This window comes from Oxyura jamaicensis, chromosome 2 (assembly GCF_011077185.1).
Source record: "Oxyura jamaicensis isolate SHBP4307 breed ruddy duck chromosome 2, BPBGC_Ojam_1.0, whole genome shotgun sequence".
Classification (NCBI taxonomy): Eukaryota; Metazoa; Chordata; class Aves; order Anseriformes; family Anatidae; genus Oxyura; species Oxyura jamaicensis.
Window position 1 is genome coordinate 46,156,036 of NC_048894.1, and position 27,726 is coordinate 46,183,761.

The window sequence follows — 27,726 nt, forward strand, 5'->3', positions numbered from 1 at the left end:
TGGTAAACCATCTTTTTTCTCTTGTATTCATTTTGGGTTATTCTGTTTTTTGCTTTCACATACATCTTAACCATTCAGACCCTACCTTTCATGTAAGAGTAGACGCAAAGGTCATATTCTACCAAATGCATCTTTTCAAAGGCTGTAACGCCATATACACTTGATTTAAAAATAAGATTTCCATGTCACTTCATGAAGAAGTTTTACCAGAAGGCTTACACCACATTTCAATTAATACATAGAAAAATGTTCAGCCTAAAAACGTATTCTGATCATGAAAAATAAGAACCAGCTTTTAACATGTGATCAATTATTCAGTTTCTAGTATAAAACTGAGACCAATTTTGCATCTTCCACTCATGCACAAAAGGAAAAAAAATCATTTTATTGCTACAGAAGGTGAAAGGAGGTGATTCTTCTGCTCTACTCTGCTCTTGTGAGAGCCCACCTGGAGCGTTCAGCTCTGGGGATTCCCCCAGTAAGAAGGATATGGACCTCCTGGGTCCCTGCTGCAGGGAGACCTTACAGTGCCTAAAGGGGTCCTACAGAAATGCCGAAGAGGGATTCTTTATATAGGACAAGTGGTAATGGCTTTAAGCTAAAAAAGGGTAGATTTACTTCAGATATTCAGAAGAAATTCTTCACTGTGAGGGTGATGAGGCACTGGCACAGGCTGCCCAGAGAAGCTGTGGATGCCCCATCCCTGGAGGTGTTCAAGGCCAGGCTGGATGGGGCCTTGGGCAACCTAGTCTGGTGGGAGGTATCCCTGCCTATGGCAGGGGGGTTGGAACTAGGTGATATTTATGGTCTTTTCCAACACAAACCATTCTGTGATTCTGTGATTTTATGATTAAATTCCTCACAAAAATTTGGTTGCATACACCCAGTTTGAGTCTTAAAATACAGAAAAAATAAAAAAATCCCTTTAATCAGGCAAAGTATTTGGTATGCTCAAGAAAACAGCTTCCATTGTTACTGTAAGTTAGAAAGAACTCCATACTTGCATACCCACCTCTCCAGAATTAATTACTTTCTCCAGACCATTTGGCAATGTTTCAATGACTTCAGTGAAAGAAATACCCAGGTTCTTAGCTACTGCAGCATCTTCTGTACTAGTACTAGGAATTCCTACGGGGGAAAAAAAAAAAAAGAAAAAAAAAAAGTGGTATTGACTATCATGGATATCAATCAACAGTTTGGGGATAAAACTTTTTATTTCTATGAAACTCTCTTTTTAACAATTTATGTTTGTCCAAAAGGGTTTAAAAATGTAAGAAAAAAAAAAGCTTTCCTGCTCTTTAAGCAGTGAAATTCAAGCAGCAATAATTATAGACATATTTTCTCAGTAAACCAAATGTTAATCAACTACCTCAGAGCAAGCTGAAAATGAGATGGTTTAGAAAAAGCCTAAAAATAAAGCTATACAATTTAGACAAATAATTAATTTTAAATACAATTATATTAACTATATATAACATAAATTTGTATTTAAGTAATAAAAAATTAAATTCAATTTGCTAACATGACAAAAATATGAAACAGGTTATACAGTCTTCTTGTTTCAATAGGGCATTTAATCTCTTTCTGATTTCATAGCTTATTAAAATGTACCATAACTCAATAGTCCCCAGTATTACTATCCTTTAACTTTTTACAAAAGTCATGATTTGTTTATCTCAGGGAAACAATTTGAGTAACATAAGTTTTCTACTCAGAATATAGCTAGTGAGAGCACTTCCGACCACTGTTAAAGTAATTCCTAGATGTCCCAGTATTTAAGGCCCCTGGCGCAATCTTTTCTTTCCATCTTCTTATTGAGTGGACAGTCTTACAATTTGAATACAAGTTGTTGGGTCTGTCTGGGATGGAGTTACCTTTCCCTGCAGCAGCCCACACAGCGCTGTGCTCTGCACTCGTAGCTGGAACAGCACTGGTATCACTCCAGTGTTGTGTCTATTGCTGCATAGTGCTGGCACAACATCAGGACTCCTTCCAGGCCGCCAAGAGCCAGCAGGCTGGGGGTGGGCAATTGATGGGGAGGGGACATCACCAGGGCAGCTGACCTAAACCAACCAAAAGGATATTCCATAACACCTGATGTCACACTCAGCAATAAAAGGGGGGCTCTCATGGGGGAGGGTCTCTCCTGAACAACCGGTACGCGTTTTGAGGCCCTGCTTCCCGGGACATGGCCAAACATCGCTCGCTGATGGGAAGTAGAGAATAACTTTTTTTTCCTTTCTCTCTGTGCTTCCGCGCGGCCTTGTTGTTTCTTTTGTTTCTTTTTCTCCCCATTCCCCTTCCCTTTAATTAAATCATTCTCATCTCAAACCTCGAGCTCTTTGTGTTGTCTTTTCTCCCCCTTCCTCTTTGAGGAGGGGAGGAGTGAGAGAGCGATTGTGGTGGAGCTTGGCTGCCCACTCGAGTAAAACCGTCACACTAACTCACATAAAACTTCTTTTCATTATAGCAATTTACCAGCATCACAAAATGACATGTTATCTTCAAATATTTCTCATTCATATTGATAGATGATGATGTTTTCCCTCTGATTTTGCTGCATGTATTTTAAAAGACAAGTTTTTCCTGATTTGGAGGACTACCTTTCAGGGTGAAGTTAACAAATTTCTTAACTTTATTATCTCTATGTTATTTCAGAATAAATCTGTTAGTATCAGATGTATTATTTCCACACTGAGATACATCCTACTGCATATTTTTTCCTCTTTAATATTTTGAACAATCTTGCACAATTACTGTCATCTTTAAAAGGTAAATAAGCTTATTCCAAAAAATTCAATGCAAACATCAGGTTGGTGAAAACTGTAATAACTCTCAAAATATTGCTAAGCACATTCAAATTATTAATACACAAACTACTTTATTCAAAACCAGCTTAACAAGCCTCTTTGATCAAGCAGTGAATTGCCTGCTATGGTAAATACATAAACTCTGTCAATACGTGGAAATTCAGAAGCAGAAAACCAAAAAAAAAAAAACAAGCAAAACTCCCCTGTGACAAGTAACTTCCTAACAACAAAATACAAAATCACTATTTAATCTTCTCAGCAGATGTAAGCTCTCACAATTTAAGGGCTCAGTTATAGTGTAAAGTCTGAATCTTAATTTGTCAAAGAGCCCTGCAGTCTACAACAGGTGTCTTCACAATATGTTCTACAAATGGAAAAAAGAGGACCCCACTTTTCGCTCTTCCTTCTGTAGAAAAGATGATGCTATGAAGTACTTTCACAAAGCTCAACAGCTGGCATCCAGAACTTCCTGGGAAGATCTGGGATACTTCCAACAGACATAAGGCCAAGGTACATGCCAGTTAACAAGCTGGAAGCTTTTAATGAAAAATAAGATTAGGTATCTCAATTATTTGGCTTCTCTTACACAAGGGGAGGTTCTGGTTTTCAAAAACAGATTCACTTCTAAAGTGTAAGATGTGGGCATGTAATAGGGAAGGTATACAGCCTAAGTGGATAATTTCAATCAGCCTTATGAGGGTCATCCAAGATACTTTTGCACAATGTTCTCAGTAAAAGCAGCATTTAGTAGCATGGCACAGACACCTAAGTAGCTCTCCACAGTCAGCTAGTTTTATTCAGTTCAGTTGCTGTGCAGGAAAAGCCTCCACTGGCAGTGGTGTAGAGGATGTTGTAGCAGCTGCAGAGCAGGAAAGAAGTAACAACAAAAGGGAGAAAACGAATGGGAATTAAGGACTAAAGAAGGTAGTGCAATGGCAGGGTGTGTGTGGCAATGTGTGTGAAGAGGTATGAAACAACCGTATCCCATTAGTACTGGCACAGAATGTTGCCTGTTTATTTAGCTAAGATGAAACCACAGCAAAAACTAACAGTAAACAAAAAGCCTGGTGTGTACTATTGATGAAGATAAACCTTGCAGAAAAAGATGGACACAACTATTAAAAGTTAGTACAATTTCAAAATTTTACTTAGAAGGACTGCCACATCATGTATGTACCTACCTGCCCAGGTTGAAGCACTAGGCTCCCTGTGCAGGAAAGGAGCAAGATAGGCTGCTTCATGGGACAGCTTTGAGAACAGAAGCCCATTTCAGATGATTCAGATTATCCACTAGCAATGTCCTTCCCCCTCTGTTTATGGAAACTCCTCAATCCTAAATTAGGGGCCTAAACTTATGGGAATACTTCCTTTAGAACTGAAGGGTGTAAGACAACTGTCCAAGACTACCTGAACAGTTACTGCCTACTCTGAATTAGTTTCCTATCTCAACACAAATATTATCAGTTAAAAGTCAAACTTGGAAATTTTGGATCTTTACTGGGGGAAACCTAAACCTGTCTGAAACATTTCTCTTTAACTATGCATATCATCTACGTAAGCATATTAAAAAAATCAGTTATTTGCAGAATGTTTTTGTCAAACAAAGGTACAGTTCTGTTCTGATTAAGGATGGTAAGAGCCAAATACGCATGCACTGTAGGTAATCAATCCTCTTGAGATATGCAGATCCTCAAATTTAGCTCATTAAATGAACTAATTTTATAATATTTCCATTAAAATGCATCATCCTGTAAATCTCTCCCCCAGACAGATTCTACATAGCTAGTTTTCCTTTCCTTCTTCATTAATGAAGAACAGTAATGAAGAACAGAGTTCCGAAGTCCTGAAGAGAACTGAGATGATCAAAGATTTATCACAGAAGTATCTGGTGCTCCAACACAGCAGCTGCAAACTATACTACTCTACTTACACGATAATTGTCACATACCTATTTTAGTATCAAGAAAATTCTCAAAACTTGTTGTTGCTGAGATTACTACAGGAATCTCTTGATTGGTAAGCAAATTCACAGCTGTCACTGAAGTGAGTGAATCTGAAAACAAATGATCACAATAAGTAAAATGTGACAGAAGATATGCTAAGAACATTACTTACTGTTTAAACTCAGTTCATCTTATACATTAAATTTATATTACAATTTTGTTTAAATAAGAAAGATAATAAGAAATGTAATCATATTTCTAAAAACTTCACAGATATGAAAATCCTCCTTAAGTCTGACGTGACTGTTAAATTTTCATGATTAGAAAACATTTTTATAACAAACACTTGAATAAAACCTGAGTAAGATGTGGACTACAATAAAAAAAAATCCTTGATCAAAATGCAGGCTTGCTGCAAAGCTGTATGAATTTACTCTAATACATACTCACAGACATTACATACTCACAGACGTTATTCCAAAATGAAGCAGAACATTCAGTTAATCAGATTAATCTGAAGGGAAGCATATATACTATGCTTATGACTTGCTTTCTTATAGAAGGACTATGCATCACTGACCAATGTAAAAGGAAAATCTAAATAACGAATTGATTTCCAAACAGAATATTCATGTTAATATTATGGATTGGCCTAGAGAAAATATCTTGGAACCAAATGTTCACAGGAAAGAGGAGTCAGAGGAAGAAAATCAAGGATGAGGACTGTGATAAACTGAAATTGACTTACACTGTGTTACTTTGGTGTCCTGGTAAGAAGAAAATCTAACTTGCACATCCCAAGTTTTGAAGATTCAAAATCCAGATCTCAATTTGGACCTGTTTCTTGATATATTTTTTAGTGCTTTTAAAGCTAAAAGCAGCTTCTGAACTACTATGTAAAGAACTGATGCTTTTGAAACTCAGTCATGTGCATTAACACTGCACATCATGCTATGCAGTGGTAAAGAAAGCAACGTTATTTAGTCAAGGGTTCTGCAGTACAATGCCTGCCCTTGACAAACAGGATCTTGGGACCTTTAGTGGTCAGTGGAAGTACAAAAGGCCTCCATTTTTAAGATCTATTTTTAGAGACACATACAGTAGATGAAATTTATTCATATTTTGCATGGATGGGGTACCAAATCAGCGTTTCAGGAATATGACTCTCCATATGATAATTATAATACAGACCACTGAGAGTTTCCTTTCGCCCACCTTTGTGGAAAGCTGTGGAGAGTGTGAGGCTTACATAAAGTCTGCCTTAAATAAAATAACAGCATTCTACAGAACAGGGCTACTTTATCTCATCAGCCTTTTTAAAACAAACTATATACTTATTTACTTTACTACTTTTTCAAATTTCAGGTCTCTGAGATATACATATTTTAGAGAAAATTTCGCCTATTCAAACCATTGCACTTAGCTTTCCTCCTCTGTTTAAAAAAAGGTACAAAATGAATAATCTCACTTTTTAAAAGCAACTAAGAAAAAAGCCTTGTGAACAGGAAGCAGAGTGGGTAGGGCAGACAGTTTTTAAAAATAACTTATCTCTCCCACCCAGCAATAATTTTGATTTTATGCTGGAACCCAAAATAGTAATTCTCCAGCTTATGAAGATGCTCTTTTGCTCACATCATTATTATAATAGATATAAAGAAATGATACTACAGTTAGAAATGTAAAACAACGTATGTCTGGTATGAACAATGAACAATGAAATGAACAATGTAAGGGTCAAATCTCAGACATATCAGACTTAGAAGGTGACTTAGAAGAAGACTTACCGGATTCTAGATTAACATAAATTTTTCTAGGCAAAAAAAATGAATGCCTGAAAACTGGTTGCTCACTTCTATTTAAATGATAATAGCTCTGATATAATATAGAGATATAGCTCTGATAAAATACAGAGCTTTACTCTAAGAGTACAGCTAAAAGAACTTTAAATTACTTTGCCATACTACATCCTTTTTTCTCCCTTGAATAAATACATACCATCTTAATTATCTAAATGAGAACACGGTGAAGAAAGGGAGTTACAAAACTACACTGGCTGCAAAGAAAACAGTAATAAAAAGAAATTATTTTATAATGTTATTGATGATTACTTATTTATTTTTGGTCTAGTTAATGATGGAAATATGGTCTATTCAGGGGCATCTTACATTTCTTTTGACTTCAATGCCATTGTTGACCATTATTAAATAACACGTCTGAAATGCAAACCTGAAAGTCCATGTAAGAATTCTTTTCTTTTACGTTCTCTTCTTTGGAAAATACCAATTTGTGCCTTTGAAATGCTCAGGGAACAGTACAAAATATCAGCCAAGTTCAACTGAAGTATGTATGTAAGTACATTTACAAGTAGCAATAGTAGAGTTATGATTCTGGAACTGTTTCCACTTTAAAGCCTCTTTTGGAATGTTTTATTGCTGTCATTAATCTCAACATTTCTTAATGTAGCTCAACCAAAAGGTGAAGTTTACTGTTAACAGAAACAAACATAAAAAAGCCTTTCAAATATTTCCATGTAAAACTAATATAAAAAATATACTGCTGTCCACACTAAAAACAAGTTTTGCAGTTGTGTGGTTTGGTTTAAAGCACAAAGATTCTACAAAGATACGGGCACATATATGAATGCACACGAAAGTGCATTTCTATGGTTCATGCTTTGTTTTTCTGAATTGTATGAATTGAAAATTTGTTCCTTTATTTCTTAATAAAAATTCTCCAAGCTTTGCTCAGCTCTGAGACAAGGACTCTACATACTCCACACATTCAAGCTCCATTCTTCCTGCTACCAAGCAAATGTTATTAAGGTTATAGAAATGAAACACCTCAAAATAAAGCAGTTTTTTTGCAACCACAACTATTTCCCACAAGATTCCTGCTTCATTTGCTGTTGACATTTGATGTTATGTAGACGATGAAACCAGATTTTTAGCCACATTTTAGAAAAGAATAAATATTGAACACGAGCCTGAGGTGGAAACATAACATATTCAATATACTTTGTGTTTACTCTTGTAACTTTTACATTTTCCAAACAACAAAAAATGCCAGGCCAAGGATGTAGAGTACAGACAGAGTGCATGGTAGGAACCAATTAACGCTAATTAAAGAAAAAAAAAATACCACTTAGTTATATTCTCTGTACAGGCCAGGACCTACCATAAGGCTACTCTGAATTTACTCCATTAGAATCTTGTATTAAATGAGGATCTCCATGGCAGAGTATTATTTTGCTACATACTGATGATCCACTTTGCTATGTATTAATTATCTGTTGTTCTCTTTATGTTCCCAAGAGAGGAAAATGACTGTTAGTGCAAGAGCTGGTTTCACACTCTGTGCTAATGACAAATTACCATTTAGTGGTAATGGCTATGTGGCCAGTGGGCTCACATAAGTCAGAGTTTGAGTATTCACTTCTATTATATGAGGAAACAAGAACCTGTTCCAGTACTTTGATATATGTGAAGTTTTACAGCCATTATAAAAGGCAAAAATTCTAATGTAACTGCTGTTACTGTATCTGAAGTCAGGACAGGCTGGTATGATACTTTTTGACATATACAAAGGATCAAAAGGAAATGTTCCTTCTTAACAGGAACAGTTCATGCCCAGCTGGACACATATTTTCTGAAGATCATTCTCGAATATTGATACTCTTTTACAACGAAGTGCAGAATGAGAAAAATATCACCTTTCCCTGGGATGAACTCCCTCTGAAAGACTTCCTTCAGACTGCTATTCCCATACAGCAGTCTGTGAGTCGGTAAAATACATAAATGGGAAGCTCCATAAATGGCTTCAGGAGTATAGGTGTAAGCTGCTAGCTTCTCCTCTGTTACTTCACCATTAGCCTGAAAAAAAGCAGAAAATATCCCTGATTAGTTTTTTTCCTCCATTAGAAGTGCAGTGGTTTTACATTTATTTTCCTACTTACACAATTAACAGATCTACACCACCCTATACACATACATAATTCTAAATATCAAAGCTGGACACATTCTCACTACAGGGAGTTTCCAGAATCAAATTTTGACAAAATTTACTTTTAAGACTTTGAGAAAGTTGCTTTATAATCTATCCAAACATAAATAAAGTAAAATCATCTGTAATATTTCGTTGTCCTACTGAGCCACATTCAATCCCTGGTTAAGTAAATCAGAATCCTTCTATTCACTTTTAATATACAGTGCTCTGATTTCAAGGAATGGCAATAGCCAAGCCCTCCTAAATCAGATGCTACCGTTAAACTCTGAAGTGAATTTTCAATTTTCTCAGCTACTAGGCTTTCTATCACACTTCTCTCATGAAGTAAATGCTGCAGCTTGGGTACAAGAGGAAATTTATAGAAGCTGGAAAAGGTGTCACAAGATTAAAACAACCGGACATAAAATAAGAGTAATAAACCCGGAGGGCTGCTTATGAAATTACTACCCAAAACTATCTATAGGCTCTATATTCTATGTCAATTAACTGTGGATTGTATGAGGTTCTTAGATGGAGATTCTTCTACAGCAAGCATGATACACATTTTCAGAAACAATTGACTAAAACAATTTTACCTCAAAAATATACCTTCTAGCAATGTGCAATTCAGAGGTATTAAAAAAGATCAAACTGTCTCAATTTGAGGTTTCCAGAAATCTAGCATTTTAAAATAAGTCATTTTTAAAGTGTTAGCCCAGAGTAAATGAAAACAATAAAACTTAGAAACAAAAGGGCTGAAATTCCATTAGGGCCCCTGAAAATCTGAAGGACATCAGATTTTCCCACTGTTCTCTGGATAATTGCAGTTTTCTTAAGGTTCCTCTTTTCTTCCACTGCTTTCTTTCTATCCAGACTTCTCCGTAGGTCTATCACCATCTAATTTTTTTTTTTTTAATCATTTTATTGTATTTAATAATCGAGACCTGACTAAAGCCTGGGTCCGATAGAGAAGGTGCTGTGCAGAGAGGACCTAAAGCATAGCCAGAACCCAGCTGACGTGTACAGTACCACTTGATACTGTTCATGGTACTGAGCTATCCTGGCTTCGAGGAATACTTACTAGCTGGCATGTATTTTTGCACAAATACACATAGCTGATTTGCATCCAGTTTTGCACTTGAACACAGAAATGCTTTCCTAAGGACAGCAGGGAGTATCACCCCAACACGCAAATGTTCTTCAGAAATCAATGCAGTTCCAGGCATGAACATATAACCGTAACTTTTAGTAGGTTTCATGTTTTTTAGATCTGAAAATCTGTCCCTTTATGCATTTCAGGAATTGCATTTAGCCCAGCCAAGACAGCAGCGTTGAAACTTCTCACTCACCTTTAGCAAGAAGTCAAGGGAACATCCAGTGCAGTCACCTATCCAATTTGCTTGCATTTCTTTTATACCGTACCATTCAGGGAGATCAGACAAAGCATCAAACATAGCCTGATGCAATAAAAGAAACAGGATGTTCAGCTTTTGTACAAATGCTTTTATAGAACACACATAAATTAAGACTATAGGTTTAATTGTAACTAACAGCAAAACAATAAGGTGTTGGGCAAAGATAGGAAGAGGTATTTTTATGCTTCTGCTGCTTCAAATTCATCTTTGAAAATAAAATCATCTTTGAGAATAAAATTAACATGGCACAAGAGAGAGGTACAATATCCTTCAACCAATATCCTAGTGTTATTAAAAGACGCTGTACTTTTGAACAGACTAAACCTTAAACACAGAACAAACCCCCTAGATGAAAATAACCATAAAAAAATATTCCTAATGGATATGAATTGTACAAAGTATAAGTTACTTAATGAGCTGAACAAGACTACTGATAAATAAGAGATGTGCTTGCAGTTATGAAGCCTACAATTGGATTAGTTGTTCTAAACAATAGCCTGGAGATGGCAGTCAGGCAAAAGACATTTACATGTCCTAAAATTTTCCAGCTCTGACTTAAAATGGCAAGATAGTTTCCAGCTGCCTATCCACTTTTTCTATTTCTTACTGATATTTTACCAAGCACAACCATGCCTCTAAAACTAAAGTGGGATTTTCAAATGATACAATCCTGTAAAAAACAAAAAACAAACAAAAAAAACAAGTTATAACAAGGGTTCACATTAAATTCAAAATGTGAGCTTTGAAATATGCAGCAGAGAAGAAATTGTTTGCTCCTTCTTTAGCCATGTCTAACAGCCATACCTATAACTTTCTATGTTTATTTACACTCAGCAAGAGATATATCCATATATTAATGTGCTTTCTAATGTATGGCACAGAAGCATGATGGACTGTTCCAACTAACATTTGCCTAAAGCCAATATGCTTTTAGTAAAAGAAATCTATAAAAAATGAAAGGAGAAGAGGTACAACGTGCTGGACGGCTGAAAGCTCATCTCAGTTTTCACTTTGTAACATTTCACATTTCTGTTATGAATACTCCATGACTGTCCAAAATCTTTACTTTGGCAGAAGTACAGCCAGAGGCATGAGTCACTCGGACAGATGGTGAACAATTACAGTTAAAATCCAAGAATAAGGCAACATGTTGAATAATTTTTCCATTAGCTGTGACTCCAACATCAAACATCCAAGCTCTTTATTATCTCATTAACTGCTAACAACCTGCAAAGATGGACAGTACCTATTACATTCTGCTCAAATTAAATAGTTGGAAGTTCGATAATTACTGAATATATAATTCATTTGTTTTCAACTGTTATATTTTAAGTACATTTGGAAATATTTTCAAAGTGAGTTGCATAAAATGTATTAAAAGGCTTACTTTTTAGTTACTGCTCTGTTGTATATCCATCACTCAAAGTAAAATAAATGACACATGCTTCATAAATCATAATATTACACCAGCACTTGGGGTTAATATTGCTTTCTACATCCTTAAGAATCAAATTCCTTCTCTAATGATTTATAAATAAAAGAATGGAAAGGTTTTGGAAGTTTTAAATCATACTGTAATTTTAACGAGTTTTAGTTCACAACTGTGTACTGTATCACAGAGAATCCCAAGATCTCATTATTCTCATCAGTTTAAGCATTCCAGAGGTAACTGAACTTTATATGCTGTGAATAATCCACATACAAATGTATCTACCAAAGAACAAGAAATAACTGTATATATATACAATACCTGGATACATTCTTTGGAAGCATTTTATGCAATTTATGAAGTATGAAATTGGTCCAATACACAGAGAACTGGCTGGACACATTAGCAGATTTTTATAAAATCGCTGCTTGGATATCCATCCTAATCTACACTGCATTTTTGCTGGCAGACGCATTAAGTGTGCGCGTGCTCTGCTGAAACAGACTATAATTGCTTGCCAGAAAAACTGCCTAGATGTTTTTTCACTGCAGGATTAATACATCGAGATCCTTAATACCAGTGTGAGAATGATTTTAACTCTAGTTAGCTGGCCTGACTAGGAGTTACAGGCTATACTTTGTCTGAGTCCATTTCTTCTCTTAACAATGCAATTGCTTCACACAGCTAAACACGGTATGTAAGAGCCAACTTTGCTTCACCTGAATGAGAATAACAGAACTTACTCCATATGATGACACAGCCTAGCGAAGCATGGAAACACAAACCCTTCACCCTTTACCCCTGTAATGTGTACACGAACAGTAGTACAGTGTGATTATTTTTTTTAAAATAAATGCAACATGGAAGTATGATTCTTTGCTCTTTGTACACAGCACACTGCTTTGGTTTCTTGTCCAGGCTACAAATGACAAATGAAGCAGAAAACCAGCAACTTGTAAAACATGAACACTGTCTGTAGTGGAATAGAAGAAAAAACCTATATAGGTTTTTTTATATAGGATGTATACATATGTCATTGTAACAGTTGCTGTAAAGTAATCTAGGATACTCACTAACACAGAAGTAGAAAAGAGCGTTAATTCTTACACACAGTAATGTACTTCTATATTCAAATGTAAAAAATTACATTCTGTGCAAATGAGGAGGTTTTAAAAAACTGCTTGAGGGAAAGTGAACACTTTTCATCTTTAAATCCAACAGTCAGCATTACACTCTGCAAAACCGTAACTCTACAGATTTACATTAAAACTATCAATAATTTTAAAAAGGCATATGTAGCCTGTTTGGGTATGTGAAACTTTTTGAATTGAAGCTGACCTAAGCCAGCACAAAAGTTCCTGAATAGTATAAACTATATTTTGAAAAGTTAATTATTAACTCCATGAATTTTGCTTCCATGTTCCTTTTTTTTTTTTAATCACTGACATGTTTGGTAAAACATCTTCTGAATTTTTAAGTTAGTTTGATGAATTTTCTGCCAAGTATTCTTTTGCAATCATTGATCTGATTCCTTGAACAAAAATTCTGACTCTCAAAGGCATGCACGTAAGTTCAAGTCACCTGTGCCACAAGGTCTTTTAATGAGGTAGCACAGAAAAGACAATCAACAGTAGACACAAGAGAACTCCCAGCACACAGGGAAATAAACACAAATAAAAATATGTTGGGTTCTGCCATGTACGAAGAACAAAGACAGCATTACAATCCAGAAAGTAGAGAGCGATAAACCTATCAAATGAATTCTGTTTTTGAATTTCTGTTAATGACTCAGCGGTGAGAAACTTGGAAATATTAGGTAGGAGAGCCTGTTTCTACATGGAATACTTTCATTTTTTGTGGCTTGGGAAGACAGAAAAGAACTTCAAATGCGTACATCTAATCACAAGAGAAATTACTCCCGTCTTAATTAAGCACAAGGCAGAAATAGTCAAGGTAAAGCATTGCACTGGGTCTGGCTGGGATGGAGTTAACTTTCCCCCTACCACAGGGATATTCCACACCAAATGGCGTCACACTCGGCAATAAAAGCTGGGAAAAGGGAAGGAGGGTTGGGGCTCTTGTTATGAAGACACCTGTCCTCTCAAACAACCACTACACGTGTGGAGACCCTGCTTCCTAGGACAGGGCCAAACATTGCTCAGTGACGCAAAGTAGTGAACAATTGCTTTCTCTCTCTTTGCTTCTGTGAAGCCTTTACTTTTTTTGATGTTTTTTCCCCCTTTGTTTTTCCTTTAATTATATTATCCTCATCTCAACCAGTGAGCCTTTTTTTCCTGTCATATTTTCTCACCCGTCTTCCTTTGAGGAGAGGGAGTGAGAGCGGTGTGATGGAGTTTAGTTGGCTGTCTGTGCAAAACCACCGCAAGCATGAATACATTTTGACAGTCTTCCAGATCTGAAGATCGACAGACACAGGAAAAAAATCAAGAGAAATCAAAGCTACATTCAGGGCTGAAAATGTCTTCGAGGTTCCAACACCTTTAGGGAAGTTTGACTTAAGAGCTGGAAAAGTTGAAGATTCAGAATAAATTCGTGTTCCACAGGACTGTTTTACTCTTTCAAAACAACTAGAAAATTCTGGCATGGCTAGATGAAAGTCAGCCAGTAAAGATGATCAGAGAGTCACAAAATCAAGATGAATTTGTTGTAAATTCATCACAGATAATGATGACCAGGTCTGAAACTAGAAATAATATCAGCCAAAAGTGGATGACCAATTTCATATATCCAACTGTTTAGTCTGTTGAAGATTTATAGAGAAACAACTTTAGCTTAGCAATCTTCAGACAAAAGAAAGTACATAAAACCAAAGAGCAGTGGTGTTTTACAGCTTCCCAACAGTACCTCACATACAAAAGTTCCCCTGCTTGTAGTTCAAACAGGAGCAACTAAAAAAAATTCAGTCTCCAACTTTGGGAAATACAATTTTTAATGAGTAATGCCTGCCACTAATTTTTTACTGAATAAGAGTATTTCAACTTCTCTATGGTAGTAAATGCAATAAAATGAAACATCTAAAGCTATAAAGCCAAACATTTATTCTACTTCCAATGAATTCACTTGAATGAAGTTGGACAAATTTGCAGTGGAACAAGAATAAAATAAAAAGGTCAGCAAACGGTTTCGTTTCAATAGCATTCAATTAATTAAAAAATATAAAAATAAAAATAAATACATTAAAAGCATAAGCATTGCTTTTAAGGAAGAGTCAAAAAAATATTCAAGATCGGTTTGGATTAAAATTAAACTCTTCAGTTTATTTGATCAAGCTTCCAAAAGAACAACCAAATATAAACTAAAGATTACACAAAATCATTTAATAAAACTTAATATACTAACTAAAGTACAGGAAATTAAAGTTAGGCTGCCCACTATTTTATTTTGCATTATATTGCACAGTTCCAACTGTGATTATGTGGTACACCTTCTGCTAGGAGTTTTTCATCTCTTCCTGTTCTGGTATTATTTTTTGGGGGTTTGTTTTTTACCTTCAGTAGTTGCTGTCTGTACTGTCATAGGTCACTCTTGACTCTTATTTCCCATGTGTGAAGTATACTGAAAACATATATAAAGAAGGAGCAATAACACAGATATTGCCCATGCTTCAAATTCTTCCCTGTAAATGTCTGAGCTGTCAGCAGTCTTTCCCCTTCTCTGTAATTTATGGTCAACAAATGTCTCTGGTTTGACTACGTGTAACTGAAGCAAATAAATGACATCTCAAAAGCAAAAAGTAAACACGGTGTTCTTTTCTGGAGTTCTCCACAGTTGTTCTCATAGTAGCAATTACCAAAGAGAAAATACTCCCTTTCCAGTATAGCAAAGCACATCTTTGGGGAAAAAAAATTAATAGATTCTGTAAATATAAAAGCTCTCAAAAATATTTGTTATCACTTTAGTGGTACTCAGCTTTCATTGTTTTGATTAATATTATACCAAAAAGAAAATATATTTGTATTACTGTAGCGCCAAATGATATGCTGCATTTATACCAGGATGAAAAGATCACCCTGGTCTGGAAATGCACAAACATCTTCTTGTCTTGCCAAGCTGACAAAACAGGTATGATTTCTTTATTATAATGAAGTGCTAAGAAAGCGGTGGGGACAGAGCTCTTGGTCCCCATCCAGAAGAGAGCTTTCAATATGATTCAGGAGGAAGCACTTCAAAGAGAGTTTTATCTGGCCCATTTTGTTGGAAGAAGACAACTATGAGCTAGACCCCAAGTGTGGGAAGTGAAAAATCACACATAAAGCATGAAGACCTGAGGAGCCAGCATTTCTATTCTCCTCATAATGATGAGGCATTACCTCACGCTATCAAATCCAAAGTACTGTCAAGATTCTTAACATACTAAATGCAGTACTTCAGTTTCATTACAGGGTAAAAAAGTAACCTTTCTCCTTAATAGCTCACAAATAAAATAGAAAACAAAAAACAAGTAAAAGATGATTACGTAAAAATCTCAATTATGTTCAGACCAAAGGACCTGTCAGAAGCAGCGCTAACACAAAAAAAAGCTGGAGAAGAACTGATAGAATTGTTTGTTGTTTTGCCTTTCCAGAGTCAGTTTGATGCTAAACATCCAAGTTCCCACACTCACAGAATGCGAGTATTTGTTTCTAAATGTCTGTACAAAATAAATAGTTAACAAAGACTATTACTACTATTTATCTATATGAAACCTTAACTCAGAGTTTTGGCAGAACTTTGTAGGCCTTGTCCATTTTCCCTGTATTTAAATTAAATGTACATGTACTATCTCAATGCTGTGCAAAAAAAAGGAGATGATTTAAGATAAACTTGAAGTTTCACAGTTGCCTCTATTTTGTTTTGTTACATAAAATCTTCTAACTTGGATGATTTTTGAATAATAATAATTATTATTATTTTTAAAATAATAAAAAAATAGTAAAACATGAAAATATATGCTATATTCAATCAGTTTAGGAAGAACAAGTGCTGTCTAAAGACTAACCTTACAGATTTGGATTTGAGGACTCAGTTAACTGTGCCTTAAAAAAGAACACAGTAATAGCAATTTACAGGTACATGCAGAACATACTAACATTTACAGATAGATTTTTCCAATGAATCTGCCTACAGATTCAGCTGGGTAACCATAGCAACTAAATGTTTTAGCTTAAAACATCTTAAATGCACAGACAACAATTTGAATAATAATAATAATGCCATCAGTTTTTAATAATGCCATGCATTATACTTTCATCAAAGAAATCTGTCTAAAGAAAAATGACAGTTAAAATGTTGCTAGAATATCCACAAAATGTGCTATATATATTTCACATTTATATTTTTTATATTTACTTGACAGTTTCAAAAATGGGTCATGATTATTTAGATAACCCAAATATTTCCCATTAATTGTTTAACACATGGTCAGTATTTCTAACCCTTGCGAAGAATACACTGCCAATGGTAAATTGTCACATGAGCAAACACTGCTTTGTTCGCATTTTTTATTTCAAAAAAAAAGAGCTATGGGTAGGTGTAGTAACAATAAAGGATTCAGAGTAAATCCACAGAAGATTATTCCTCTGAAAACAGCAGAACCCTAAAGTGTGCATATGAATTAAACACAGACTCCTGTAAGCACGCAAGATGACTTCATAGCCCATTACCGATCATGTAGCTCCTTGTTGCTATCTGACTAGCACATTAAGCAAGCAGACGAAGATTATGCTTGCTAGTATTTATTTTTTATTAAGGTTGTGAGATTCAGAAGATAACAGAAACAGATAAAAGAGTGAAAGAGAAACACAGATGACGAGAGAGATCATCAATATACAGTATAAAGAGGTTGTATAGTTACAACAAGATAATATGTGGATGCTCCAAGTAGGAAAAAAAAAGTATGCATACATATTATTCAGCTACTATTGCTAGCTGGTATTTTGCATGAAGAATTAAGGGATAACAGATTTATTAAATAGATTTTAAATGGATCCTGATATATAAAAATGGTTATAAAAAAGGGACTTGCATTTTCCTCTAAGCCATACAGGTAAGGTGTTACTAGAAATAAAGCATTTTTCAGCATAGCGTCCCACTGTGTTAACTTAAGAGAAAACTCGGGAAGGAATATGGGATTTGCGGAGAGCCTTGCTGCAGAAAACCATCAGGGCAGGTGGAGCTTTCTGATTTTTGGTCTTGTATTTCTGTACACTTCTCAGAATAAATAAAAGTCACCACTGAATGTACAAGAAAAGGTGACCAGAGTCAAATGGCTTTCCCATGAGATACCAAAAACAGATTAAGGCTCCACTGGGGAAACAGGAAGGGGAGAAGTAGAGCACACTTAAAAATCACAAAACCTTTAAAAGTAACTGGGAGAGGGAAAAAGTACAAAGGTGCAATGATTAAATTACTACCAGATAATCTCTTCATGCCTCTCATTTTTTTTTAAATTTCAGAATAAAAAGTAGTGAAACTTCACTGAGTAACAGAAATCTAGCCATACAACTCAGTGAAAGTCTGATCCACTTGCACCTCACCACTAGCTTTTTCCAAAGCTTGTAACATCTTACACAAGGAAAAAATAAATCTGCTCTGTGCTAATAAACTTGTCCAAGCTGTGAGACACAGGAAAGAGATAGCAGATAGGTTCTGATACAAATTCTGGCAGTATGGCTCAAAGACCTTGTGGTGGTTTTACTTGGGTGGGCGACCGAGCTCCACCACAACCGCTCTCTCACTCCCCCTCCTCAAAGAGGAATGGGGAGAAATTACGATGAAAAGGGCTCAAGGGTAAGGACGAGGAGATTGCACAGTAATTATTGTGATGGACAAAACAGACTCAGCATAGGGAGATAGTAAGATTTATTGCCTATTACTAACGAGCTAGAGAAGTGAGAAACAAAGGAAAGAAACAAAAAGCATGTTCACCCCATCCACCCTCCTCCACCTCCTCCCCCCGAGCGGCGCGGGGGAACAGGGGAATGGGGGTTATGGTCAGTCTATAGTGCTTCTTCTCCGCCGCTCCTTCTTGGTCACTCTCGTCCCCTGTGCTGTGGGGTCCCTCCCACGGGATGCAGTCCTTGCTGAACTGATCCAGCATGGGCTGCCCACAGGCAGCAGCTCTTCAAGAACTGCTCCAGATATGGGTCCGTACCACGGGGTCCATCCCTCGGGAGCAAACTGCTCCAGCCTGCATCCCCCACGGGCAGCAGCTCCTGCCAGGTCACCTGCTCCTGCGTGGTCTCCTCTCCACGGGCTACAGGTCTGGCTCGGAATATGCTCCAGCAGGGGTCTTCCACAGGCCGCAGTCTCCATCGGTGCAGGTCCACCTGCTCCACTACTGGTCTCCTCCATGGGCTGCAGCATGGAACCCTGCTCCACCATGGTACTCCATGGGCTGCAGGGGGACAGCCTGCTTCACCATGGGCCTCACCACAGACTACAGGGGACTTCTGCTCCGGTGCCTGGAGCACCTCTCCCCCTCCTTCCTCACTGACCTCGGCGCCTGCAAGGCTGTTCCTCACTCCTCTCACTCTCCCCAGCTGCTGTGTCGCCCAGCGTTTTTTTTTCCCTTTCTTAAATATGCTCTCACAGAGGTGCAAAACAACATCACTTATTGGCTCGGCTCTGGTCAGCAGTGGTGCCCTTACCAAACATGGGGCAGCTTCTAGATCCTTCTCACAGAAGCCACCCCTATGGCCCCCTGCTACCAAAAGCTTGCCAAGTAAACCCACTACAGACCTAAGGGCTACTCCACTGGTAGAAAATGTAGGTCTTTGGATCATTGTTCGTCTTTGGAATGATTTTGACCTCATAAATCTGGCACCATCTGGCTTTAGCTCTCTGGACATCCTCAAAAGAAGCAGAACTGGACGGATGTACACCAAGCAACTGGAACAGGAATGAGGAATGAAAATATCAGGTCCAGGCAAGTCATGGAAAGCTGAACCCCTTTCTTCATCCTTAAGTCAAAAAAGTTGATCATAGGAAATGCCCAGTCCCATCAAAGATAATCTTTATAATGTCCTCTCAGACTTCCCATTTACATGGGCCTGACATATGAAGTACCATAAGTAAAAACACTTTCTGGTACTCTAGTATGCTGGAATATGAAGGCTCACTTTAGGTGCCTGAAAATAACTGCAGAGAAGATATTAATTGTGAGCCCCAAACAACTGAAGAAAAAAGGGAAGTGATATGATCTTGGAGGTCTTTTCCAACCTTAATGATTCTAATGATTCTATGATTCTATAATACCTATAAAGAAGCTGGCATTATTCTAGAAAGGTATATTCATTGACTAACTGCCAAGTAAGAATAAAAAATTATTTGTTGTACTTATTTATCATTAGGAGCACAAATACCCATACTCTGAACAGCAAAGACTTTCAAGAAATGGAAGTTGTATTGGTAGTGCTTATGGTCCATGATGTTATGCAGGCAAATCTCTTTATGGAAATAGGTGTGTTCAGGACCAAGCAACATGAAATAATGCCCCCTGCTGAAGTGAAGGTATTATCACCACTAATGTTATCATCCTAAAGTCATATTGGTGGTTAAAGATGTTTAGCTTAGAAATCAAAGAGGTATCTTTACCTGACACACCTATTAGGACAAGCCCTACAAAATCCAGGCCCTCCACTCCAAGATGAAAGGCTCTGTGAATGAGAAAGCTGAATGAGCTTCTTGCTCTCGGTAACGCCTAGTCTCCTGGAAAGGGCTTTTGAAAAGAGCTGGGGAAGAAGGGTTGAGGAATAGGAAGGATGATTGCTGTAACCATGCTGTTCAACACTATGCTATTTAGGATGATACAGATTCAAATCAACTGTCAACAGCCTGAAACAAGAAACAGGTTTAGAAGAAAGGACTTACATCTTTTACCACCCCTTGAAAAGTACTTGGAATGACTACTGTAAGGAATAAAGAAATGTGTGAAAACTAAAGTTTTGGAGATAATTAGTCAAGATATTCAGACAGAGGAACCGAAGTTGTAGCATTTAAGACCAGTAATGTGGCTTCTCTCAAGATGCTATTGTGAAGCTTCCCGATTATGTCAGTGTGGGCACACAGCCTCTAAGAGACTGAAATACTTTGCTCTTGTTAGTTCAGAGACAGTCTCCCTCATATCTCAGTCTCCCTCATATCTCAATCTTCAGTTGCAGCTTGCAGTTCATGAGCCATTTGGAGCTGTATGGCCAAAACAGTTTTCTTCAGATGGTAAGACACAATGAACCGTATTACCTAGTCACTTGTGACTTGAGAAAAAAAAATACCAAAAAAAAAGGAATTTATCTTACTCTTCCAAACTGATAAATCCATCTAATATCAGATATTGGATTTGTAATAGCAGAGCCTGATTGTCTCCTATTCTTATTCAAAGGTTTAAAATAAAAAGTCTTTTTCCCCTTCTACAACCAAATGTTTAAAACTCTTGCCAAAAGAAGCAGAGTGAGACTGTTTAAAATGTGCCAGAACCACATCAAAAAATGGGAGTCAGTGGAGGGTGACTGAAAAGGAAAATCCAAACCACCTGCTGATAACTGGTAGCATCTGTCATTGTACCAAGAAGTGGGAGCACATGAAGGCAATGCTTGCCAAAGCACTTGAGCTGGGAGCAATATGGCATCATTCATCAACCTGGTTGTATGAGCTAACATAGACCTACAGAATATCAATCAAGCACATACCAAACTTTTGGGAAAGCTTTATAGAAATCTGTGGAGTACCCACTGTTCCCTGTAGTAACCCTTGAAAGTTTGGGAGAGATTGATATAAACACTTGTCTCCAGATAGAAAGTAGAAGCTCTCACTCATGATGCCACTGAGATGTTAAGGAACAATGTCTATGCTTTTACAGCATATCCCCCTACCTTTTTCTAGGTAGGGCATATAGTAGTCACCTGAGGTGACATCTTTTCAGGTGGAGGTAAGGGGTTGTTGTGGATGTATAAGGTCTTTCTTGGCTTCAGTTAAGCCTGCTTAATGGAGAACAAGATCTGGGAGACCTGATCATCCCCAGAGCCTATGCTTTCCTTTAATGTCATTTCTTGGATCAGAGATTAAAGACAAAAAGATAAATCCTTCTCCCTAGAGGAGGGTGAATATTGAGCACGAGGTAATAATCCTGTAAGCCAAGGGTGTTCCAAGGTTACTGGAAGGTTTCAGATTCAAGGTTAATGAAAAGCTCCTCTACCTTTTTTTAAAATCTTTTTTATTTTATTTTATTTTATTTTATTTTATTTTATTTTATTTTATTTTATTTTATTTTATTTTATGAGTAGCTGTTTTAAAGCTGTTCCACTTCACCCCTCTCATTGGGAAATAAGCAAACAGTAATTTGGTGCAAGCAATGGATACAACCCAGAAATGCTAGTCATTATTTTCTACAATCTCTATAAAGACAGTAAACAAAAGATTTATCTGTAAGCAGAGAAACTCTAGAGTTCCCCCCCACAGCCTCAAACTGAGGTAAATGGTGAGCTGGGGGCAGACCCTGAAACATAATGAAATAATCATGAAATCTGATGACAAGAGCACTAATAAGGAGCTCAGGACCTTGGGATCATTATGTGATTGTGCAGACATGCACAGTTTTTCCTTCAGCTATAGCAAATGTTTCCTCCTTACTGCCAGAACAGGCAGTACAATCAGAAAACGTGCATCTTGACTATCATCTACACATACAGAATCCAAGGATCAGGCAGAAAATCCAGGTTTTCCCTCTTCATTATGAATGGACCCCAAGTGAGATCTAGATGGCTTCTACCTGCATGATGGTAGAAATTTGGTCTCTTGAATCTGAGGCTCAGAATAATGGTCAAGGATGATTTTTTAACTTTTGCTTGGGAATAACTTTCTCAATCTGTACTTGAAGTCCCAAGACATAGAGCATTTGGATGGAATAAGAACTTCATCCACCCCAAACAGGAAGCTGACATTTTCATTTCAGAGAGCATAATGCCAGTAAAATTTTGTTGAAGGATTCCTAGGTGTGGAAGCTATATTGTCCCTTTGCAATCAAAATTTGAGTTCATAACAACAAAAAAAAAGATGCTTAAAGAACTTGAAAATATTTTTTAAATTACAGATAATCAAATAGAGTGGAACAGGAAGGAAAGTAAAACAGAAGGTCCAGATGAATCTTCAACAAGGAGCTATTAATTATAATTAACAACTGGTTCAGAACAGTTTATTTCAACACATATTGAAATAAACTCTAAGTGACAGGCTGCACACCACTGCTCATACCATAAGCATAGGTCCAACGGGTTAATACACTTGCTAGTTTCTAGTTTAAAACGCTATACAGCTGTACACTCTAAATATGATACAGATAAACACTGGATGTTAAATATAGGATAACAATGTGTGAATGTGAGATACGTTAATTTACCTCTAATTTATGCTTTTCAATTTCTTCATAACTTAATCCCACATCAATTACTTAGAATTTTTTAAAGAAATAAACAGAAAGACTTCAAGGATAATCATTTTTATATACATACACAGAACTGGAATAGATCGGGTAGATCATTATATAATTATATTTTACATAAACTTGTGTATATAGAAGACCACATTCAGCTTGCTGAATATTTCTAGAAGAGTCACCTCCTTTAGACGATACCACAATTTCTGAAACGTATCCTCATACCTTTGCATAAGCAGTAGTTTTGATAAACCACTGTTTGAGGTACTTCTGTTCCACTTTTGCTCCTGAACGCCATGAACAACCATTGTCATCCACCTGCTCATTAGCTAGAACAGTTTGATCCACTGGATCCCAGTTGACCAAGGCCTAAAAAAAATGCAGGGAAAAAAAAAGTATTTTAAGCAGCTATTTCAAAACAAGGCTCTTACATTTTAGATACCAGAAGGATTATCCAGAAACATTTCTTGGGCCCATCTTCTACATTTGGATAACATCCATTTGAATCAACAATATGGACTCAACTGAAGATGCTTTGAATGTTCTTCTCAGAATGAACAACAACAAAAAAAATCTGTTGGCAGCATTTGTCAGGACTGATGGGTAAGTGTTCCAGTTTGCAATACTGCAAGCTACATAGTCTGATGCTTAAAAGTTGTCCAGCAATAATGCAAAAGTGTTGAGAGAAAGACTGATGGGGATGGATGATTGAGGATATACAACTTGAGAAGACAGAGTCACATAGAAGTGTTATATTAAAGTGAAAGACTTGTCATTTTCTGCATATATCTTGTCAACTGCGCAAATTACTTTTGGAATCATCTTTCCTACCAGTTATCAATACAAATACATTAAAGAAAATTTAAAGTGAAATAAATGTTGGTGTTTAACTCTACAAACACTGTATTTTTGAGGGCTAACTGAAATACCAGACACAACATGGTGGGGAGGGAGAAAAAGCACAACCTACCACCATGCAGTATTGAAAAATTTAGTTGACCATTTATCAGAAAGGATGTAAGACCACAGAAGAATCCTAAAAGCAGTGCAACAGTCATTCCAGAAGTGGCATCCATGATAGACACTAACTTGAAAAAATGAACAGAAACAAGCAATGAAGAAGAGCAATGCACCGTGTTTATTGAGTGTTATTTAGTATTTGAGCTAAATCAAAGTTAAATCAGCTCCAGCTCCATAGCACTGAAATACATTAAATGTTATTGGAAACATTTAAATACATTCTTTGGGTATTGGGAGAACTTACCTTCTCATTTTAAGAATAATCACTGTCCTCATATTACTCACTTTACATTTCATCTATCATTGATAACCTTCTGAAATGTCCCAGTTTCCAAACAACTGATATTGCTTAATTTTAAGTATGCTATGAATTCTTGGAAACAGTAAATATCACAGTCATTTTACAAACCTTATGGTGAGGACAGAAAAAAAGACAGATGCATGGAGCCCCTTCCTTTGAAATACTGTTGTTTTTGTTATCAGTCTATGTTATTTGTGTGCGTGCATGCACAGTCTGATTACCTACATCGATTAACACAAAATTTATTATGATGAAATCAAGTGAAGTAATTTCCTGATTAAAAACAAAATTAGTTTCAAATCAAGCTTTTGTGAATTCAGTATGTCATTGGCATTTGAATTTTATACAGTTTGGCTACCTACCATCTGTTTCCTACCAATAACACCACACTGGTTTCTATAACAGCCTTCCAAACACTCATTGGAAAATTAAAAGTGATCAGTATATTCCACTATTACAGACCTGATTTCTATACTTTCAGAACACACACCTTTTTCAGCAATGATGCAAGACATTATGAAGTTGGCTTTAAAATAATGAGCTTTTCATTTATAAAGTTCTGAAAAAAATAAACATACTATGACAAAGTTAAAATAACATCTAAAGAACTATAAATCATGTAATATTAAGAAGTAATAAAATGTCAGTTTCATGAGGCAGTATTAACATATGCTTGTAATAAATTGGCTATGAATCAAATTTGAGAAAAAATACTGTTTCTGTTTTGATGATACTGGGGCAAATTTATGATGAAAATTTTGGAAAGTAATTGAACTGATTTATACAAGTATAATTATTTAGCATAACATATTCTCATGATTCATAGAAGGAAAATTCATCTAGATAGATGATGCAAAGCATAAAGCAAATACACATGTAAGAAATCCATAGATGAAAGGTCTTGTCTGTGAATTTTTAGAGTTGCATTTTGTTCCTTCTGTCTCTTGCAGTCTTCTAATATTCAGAACCCAGATATTAAACTAAATCCTTAGATTCTACCTATACTTTACAGAGGCAACTTCTTGAAAATGATAGCCTCTGAAACTATAGCCTCAGAAAGCAACTACATTTCACCTATACAGAGAGCACTGTGTAAAACTGTACATCCCACACCGGTTAGTTAGATCTGCTCCCTACACCAATGATGGCCATATGCTTTTAAAGGGGATGAATCTCATCTAACCTCAGACGTCTGTAGCGTAAATATCTATCTCCAGGTTTGGTTTCTACAGTCTGCAGATATCTAATCAAAATAATCATTAGAGTCTAGACAGCAATTCATCTCAAATGCAATGAAACACCCACATCTGGCCGGATCAATAATCTCTAGAGTCTATTGACAGATCTCTACTGCAGGAAGAACAGAGAGAATTTTGCAATGGTGAATAAAGACATGCCGTCTGCTGAAGCTGCAGCATCCAGACAGACATGGTTAACTCCCACTAAGTCCCACTCCCAGACATACTGAACCTGTGCCTCCCTACCAGGGTAATTTCTCATCAGAAACACATACTCCCGGAACAGAGTTAACTACACTAATGGTCTATATGAATCATTTTTATCTCCACAGTAAGGCTAAACGTTATCACCTAGTACCCAAAATGAAGTTGTAAAACAGGAGATTTCAAGCAGGGTAAAAGTACCGCTTAATGTACGTTGCAGGTATGCAGAAGACACAGGATAAACGTATGCTTTAAGTATATGTGACAGCTTGAAGAGACCCAGGGTTATGGGGTATATCACTGCCATCTGTTTCCTGTCAGAAAGCAACTGGTTTATATTCACAAGAGATTACATTCCCTACAGGTTTACAGATGCTGATTTAAGTTCTTAAACTGATTTCTGACTTTTAAGAGATATCACATCCAATCACTGGTACCCAAACACCTCTAAGATCCCACAAAAATGGGAGTCTGCATGCAGAATTTGTTTTCTATACCTACAGAAGAAGCTGTAAGCCTTGTGCTTTTCAGACTCACCTCAAATTATTCAAAAAAAAAAAGCTACAGATAAAAAGAAGTTTGTTATGGAAAAGTTAGGGGTTAAATTTTTGATCACAAAAAAGGAAAATAATTACAGAACAAAAACAACAAAACAACAAAATGAAACGAAAACCAAACTAACAAACAAAAAAACACAGAACCAAAAAGAGCATGTTAGGAAATATCAAATATTCAATCCTTTTTCTGACTGTCACTTAGGATCTCTGAATATATCTTGCCTATGGAAACAGGAAAAGTAGCTCAATAGCACCCTGCCTTTCCAAATGCTACCTTTCACCATCAACCTATTTTCTCTAGGTTCAGCAAATAATTAGGTTACATCCGTAATTATATCCTGTGGGGTTTTGTGGTTTTCTACAGAATACAATTGAAACTTCAAAGCACATTTAGGAAATCTTTGTTTCCCTTTTCAGTTAGGAACATTTACTGAATTGCAGCTTTGTTTAGGTGCAGCTGTTCAGGTACTTAGGAACTGAGTTGCCATGGGTATGTAGAGAGTTTTTTTGGAATGCTAATTTAACACCTTTGCTTCACCTCCTGTTTAAGAAGTTAACCAAACCCTTCCCTTTTCATATAGCCTCATATGTTTTTTACAAAATATTATAAAGTCAAGAGTTTCTTAATATACTGCTAACTGAAAAAGAGCTGTGATAGTCCTACAGCATCTAATATTTTTGCAATATTTTACAGATCACAAACAGGGTCCAGGAACTGGATAGTTAGGCACATAATCTCCAGTTATCCTATCCAATTCTATCAGTTCTGAGACAGCATCACAGTAATATAATACAGTCAAATAATCTTGCTGCTGAAGAGACTCTTCATGACTCTTCATGATCACATTATCTTTTACATCTTCACAAGAGGGAAGTTAAGTCCTAGAAAATTCTACGCTAAAGCCATGAAATAAACTAATAGCAGCTATGTTCTGATCCTGCACTTCAATGTAAGTCACCGACAACAAACATTTCTGGTTTGCCGTACTGTAATACCCATTCATATCAGTTATATATAAAATTCAGTTATATATAGAATTAATTATATTTTGCAGTAATTTAAAACCAAGCAGAGCATCATAAATACCTAGCCACTTAATGAATGTAAATGGATTATCCAGAAATGGGCTACCTATGCCATAAGTGACTTGAGTTAGCGTAGTGCAAAGTATTATAGGTCAAAGTTTGTACCTACCTCTTTTTGATACACTATCCCAGCTTCAAATAGCTTAAGAAAGAGATACTGTGTCCATTTGTAGTACTCTGGTAGACACGTGGTTATTTCCTGTAGAAATGAAATAAAACAAAAATACCTGAAGCTATTCTTAGTATCTTCTTACACCATTTTAACATAAGCAATTAACTCAGAAGTGTGTAATATATGCCACAGAGAAAACAAA

The 27,726-nt window shown here is 36.4% G+C and overlaps 1 protein-coding gene and 1 long non-coding RNA gene across 3 annotated transcripts in view; both read right to left on the reverse strand.

Annotated features, from left to right (window-relative positions):
* Nucleotides 1–27,726, reverse strand: part of LARS2 (leucyl-tRNA synthetase 2, mitochondrial) — a 90,910-nt gene that overhangs the window by 36,239 nt on the left and 26,945 nt on the right. For both annotated transcript variants that reach the window (XM_035317036.1, XM_035317037.1), the window contains exons 6-11: nt 27,522–27,611; nt 23,232–23,375; nt 10,084–10,191; nt 8,463–8,622; nt 4,759–4,863; nt 1,013–1,128 (exon numbers count right to left, since the gene is read on the reverse strand). In XM_035317036.1, coding sequence (XP_035172927.1) covers nt 1,013–1,128; nt 4,759–4,863; nt 8,463–8,622; nt 10,084–10,191; nt 23,232–23,375; nt 27,522–27,611 — 723 coding nt within the window. The remainder of the gene's footprint in view (nt 1–1,012; nt 1,129–4,758; nt 4,864–8,462; nt 8,623–10,083; nt 10,192–23,231; nt 23,376–27,521; nt 27,612–27,726) is intronic.
* LOC118161592 lies at nt 18,028–21,788 on the reverse strand. Its single transcript, XR_004748096.1, has 2 exons — nt 19,319–21,788; nt 18,028–18,259 (listed from the first exon to the last, which is right to left on the reverse strand). It is a non-coding gene; the product is annotated as an uncharacterized LOC118161592 (long non-coding RNA).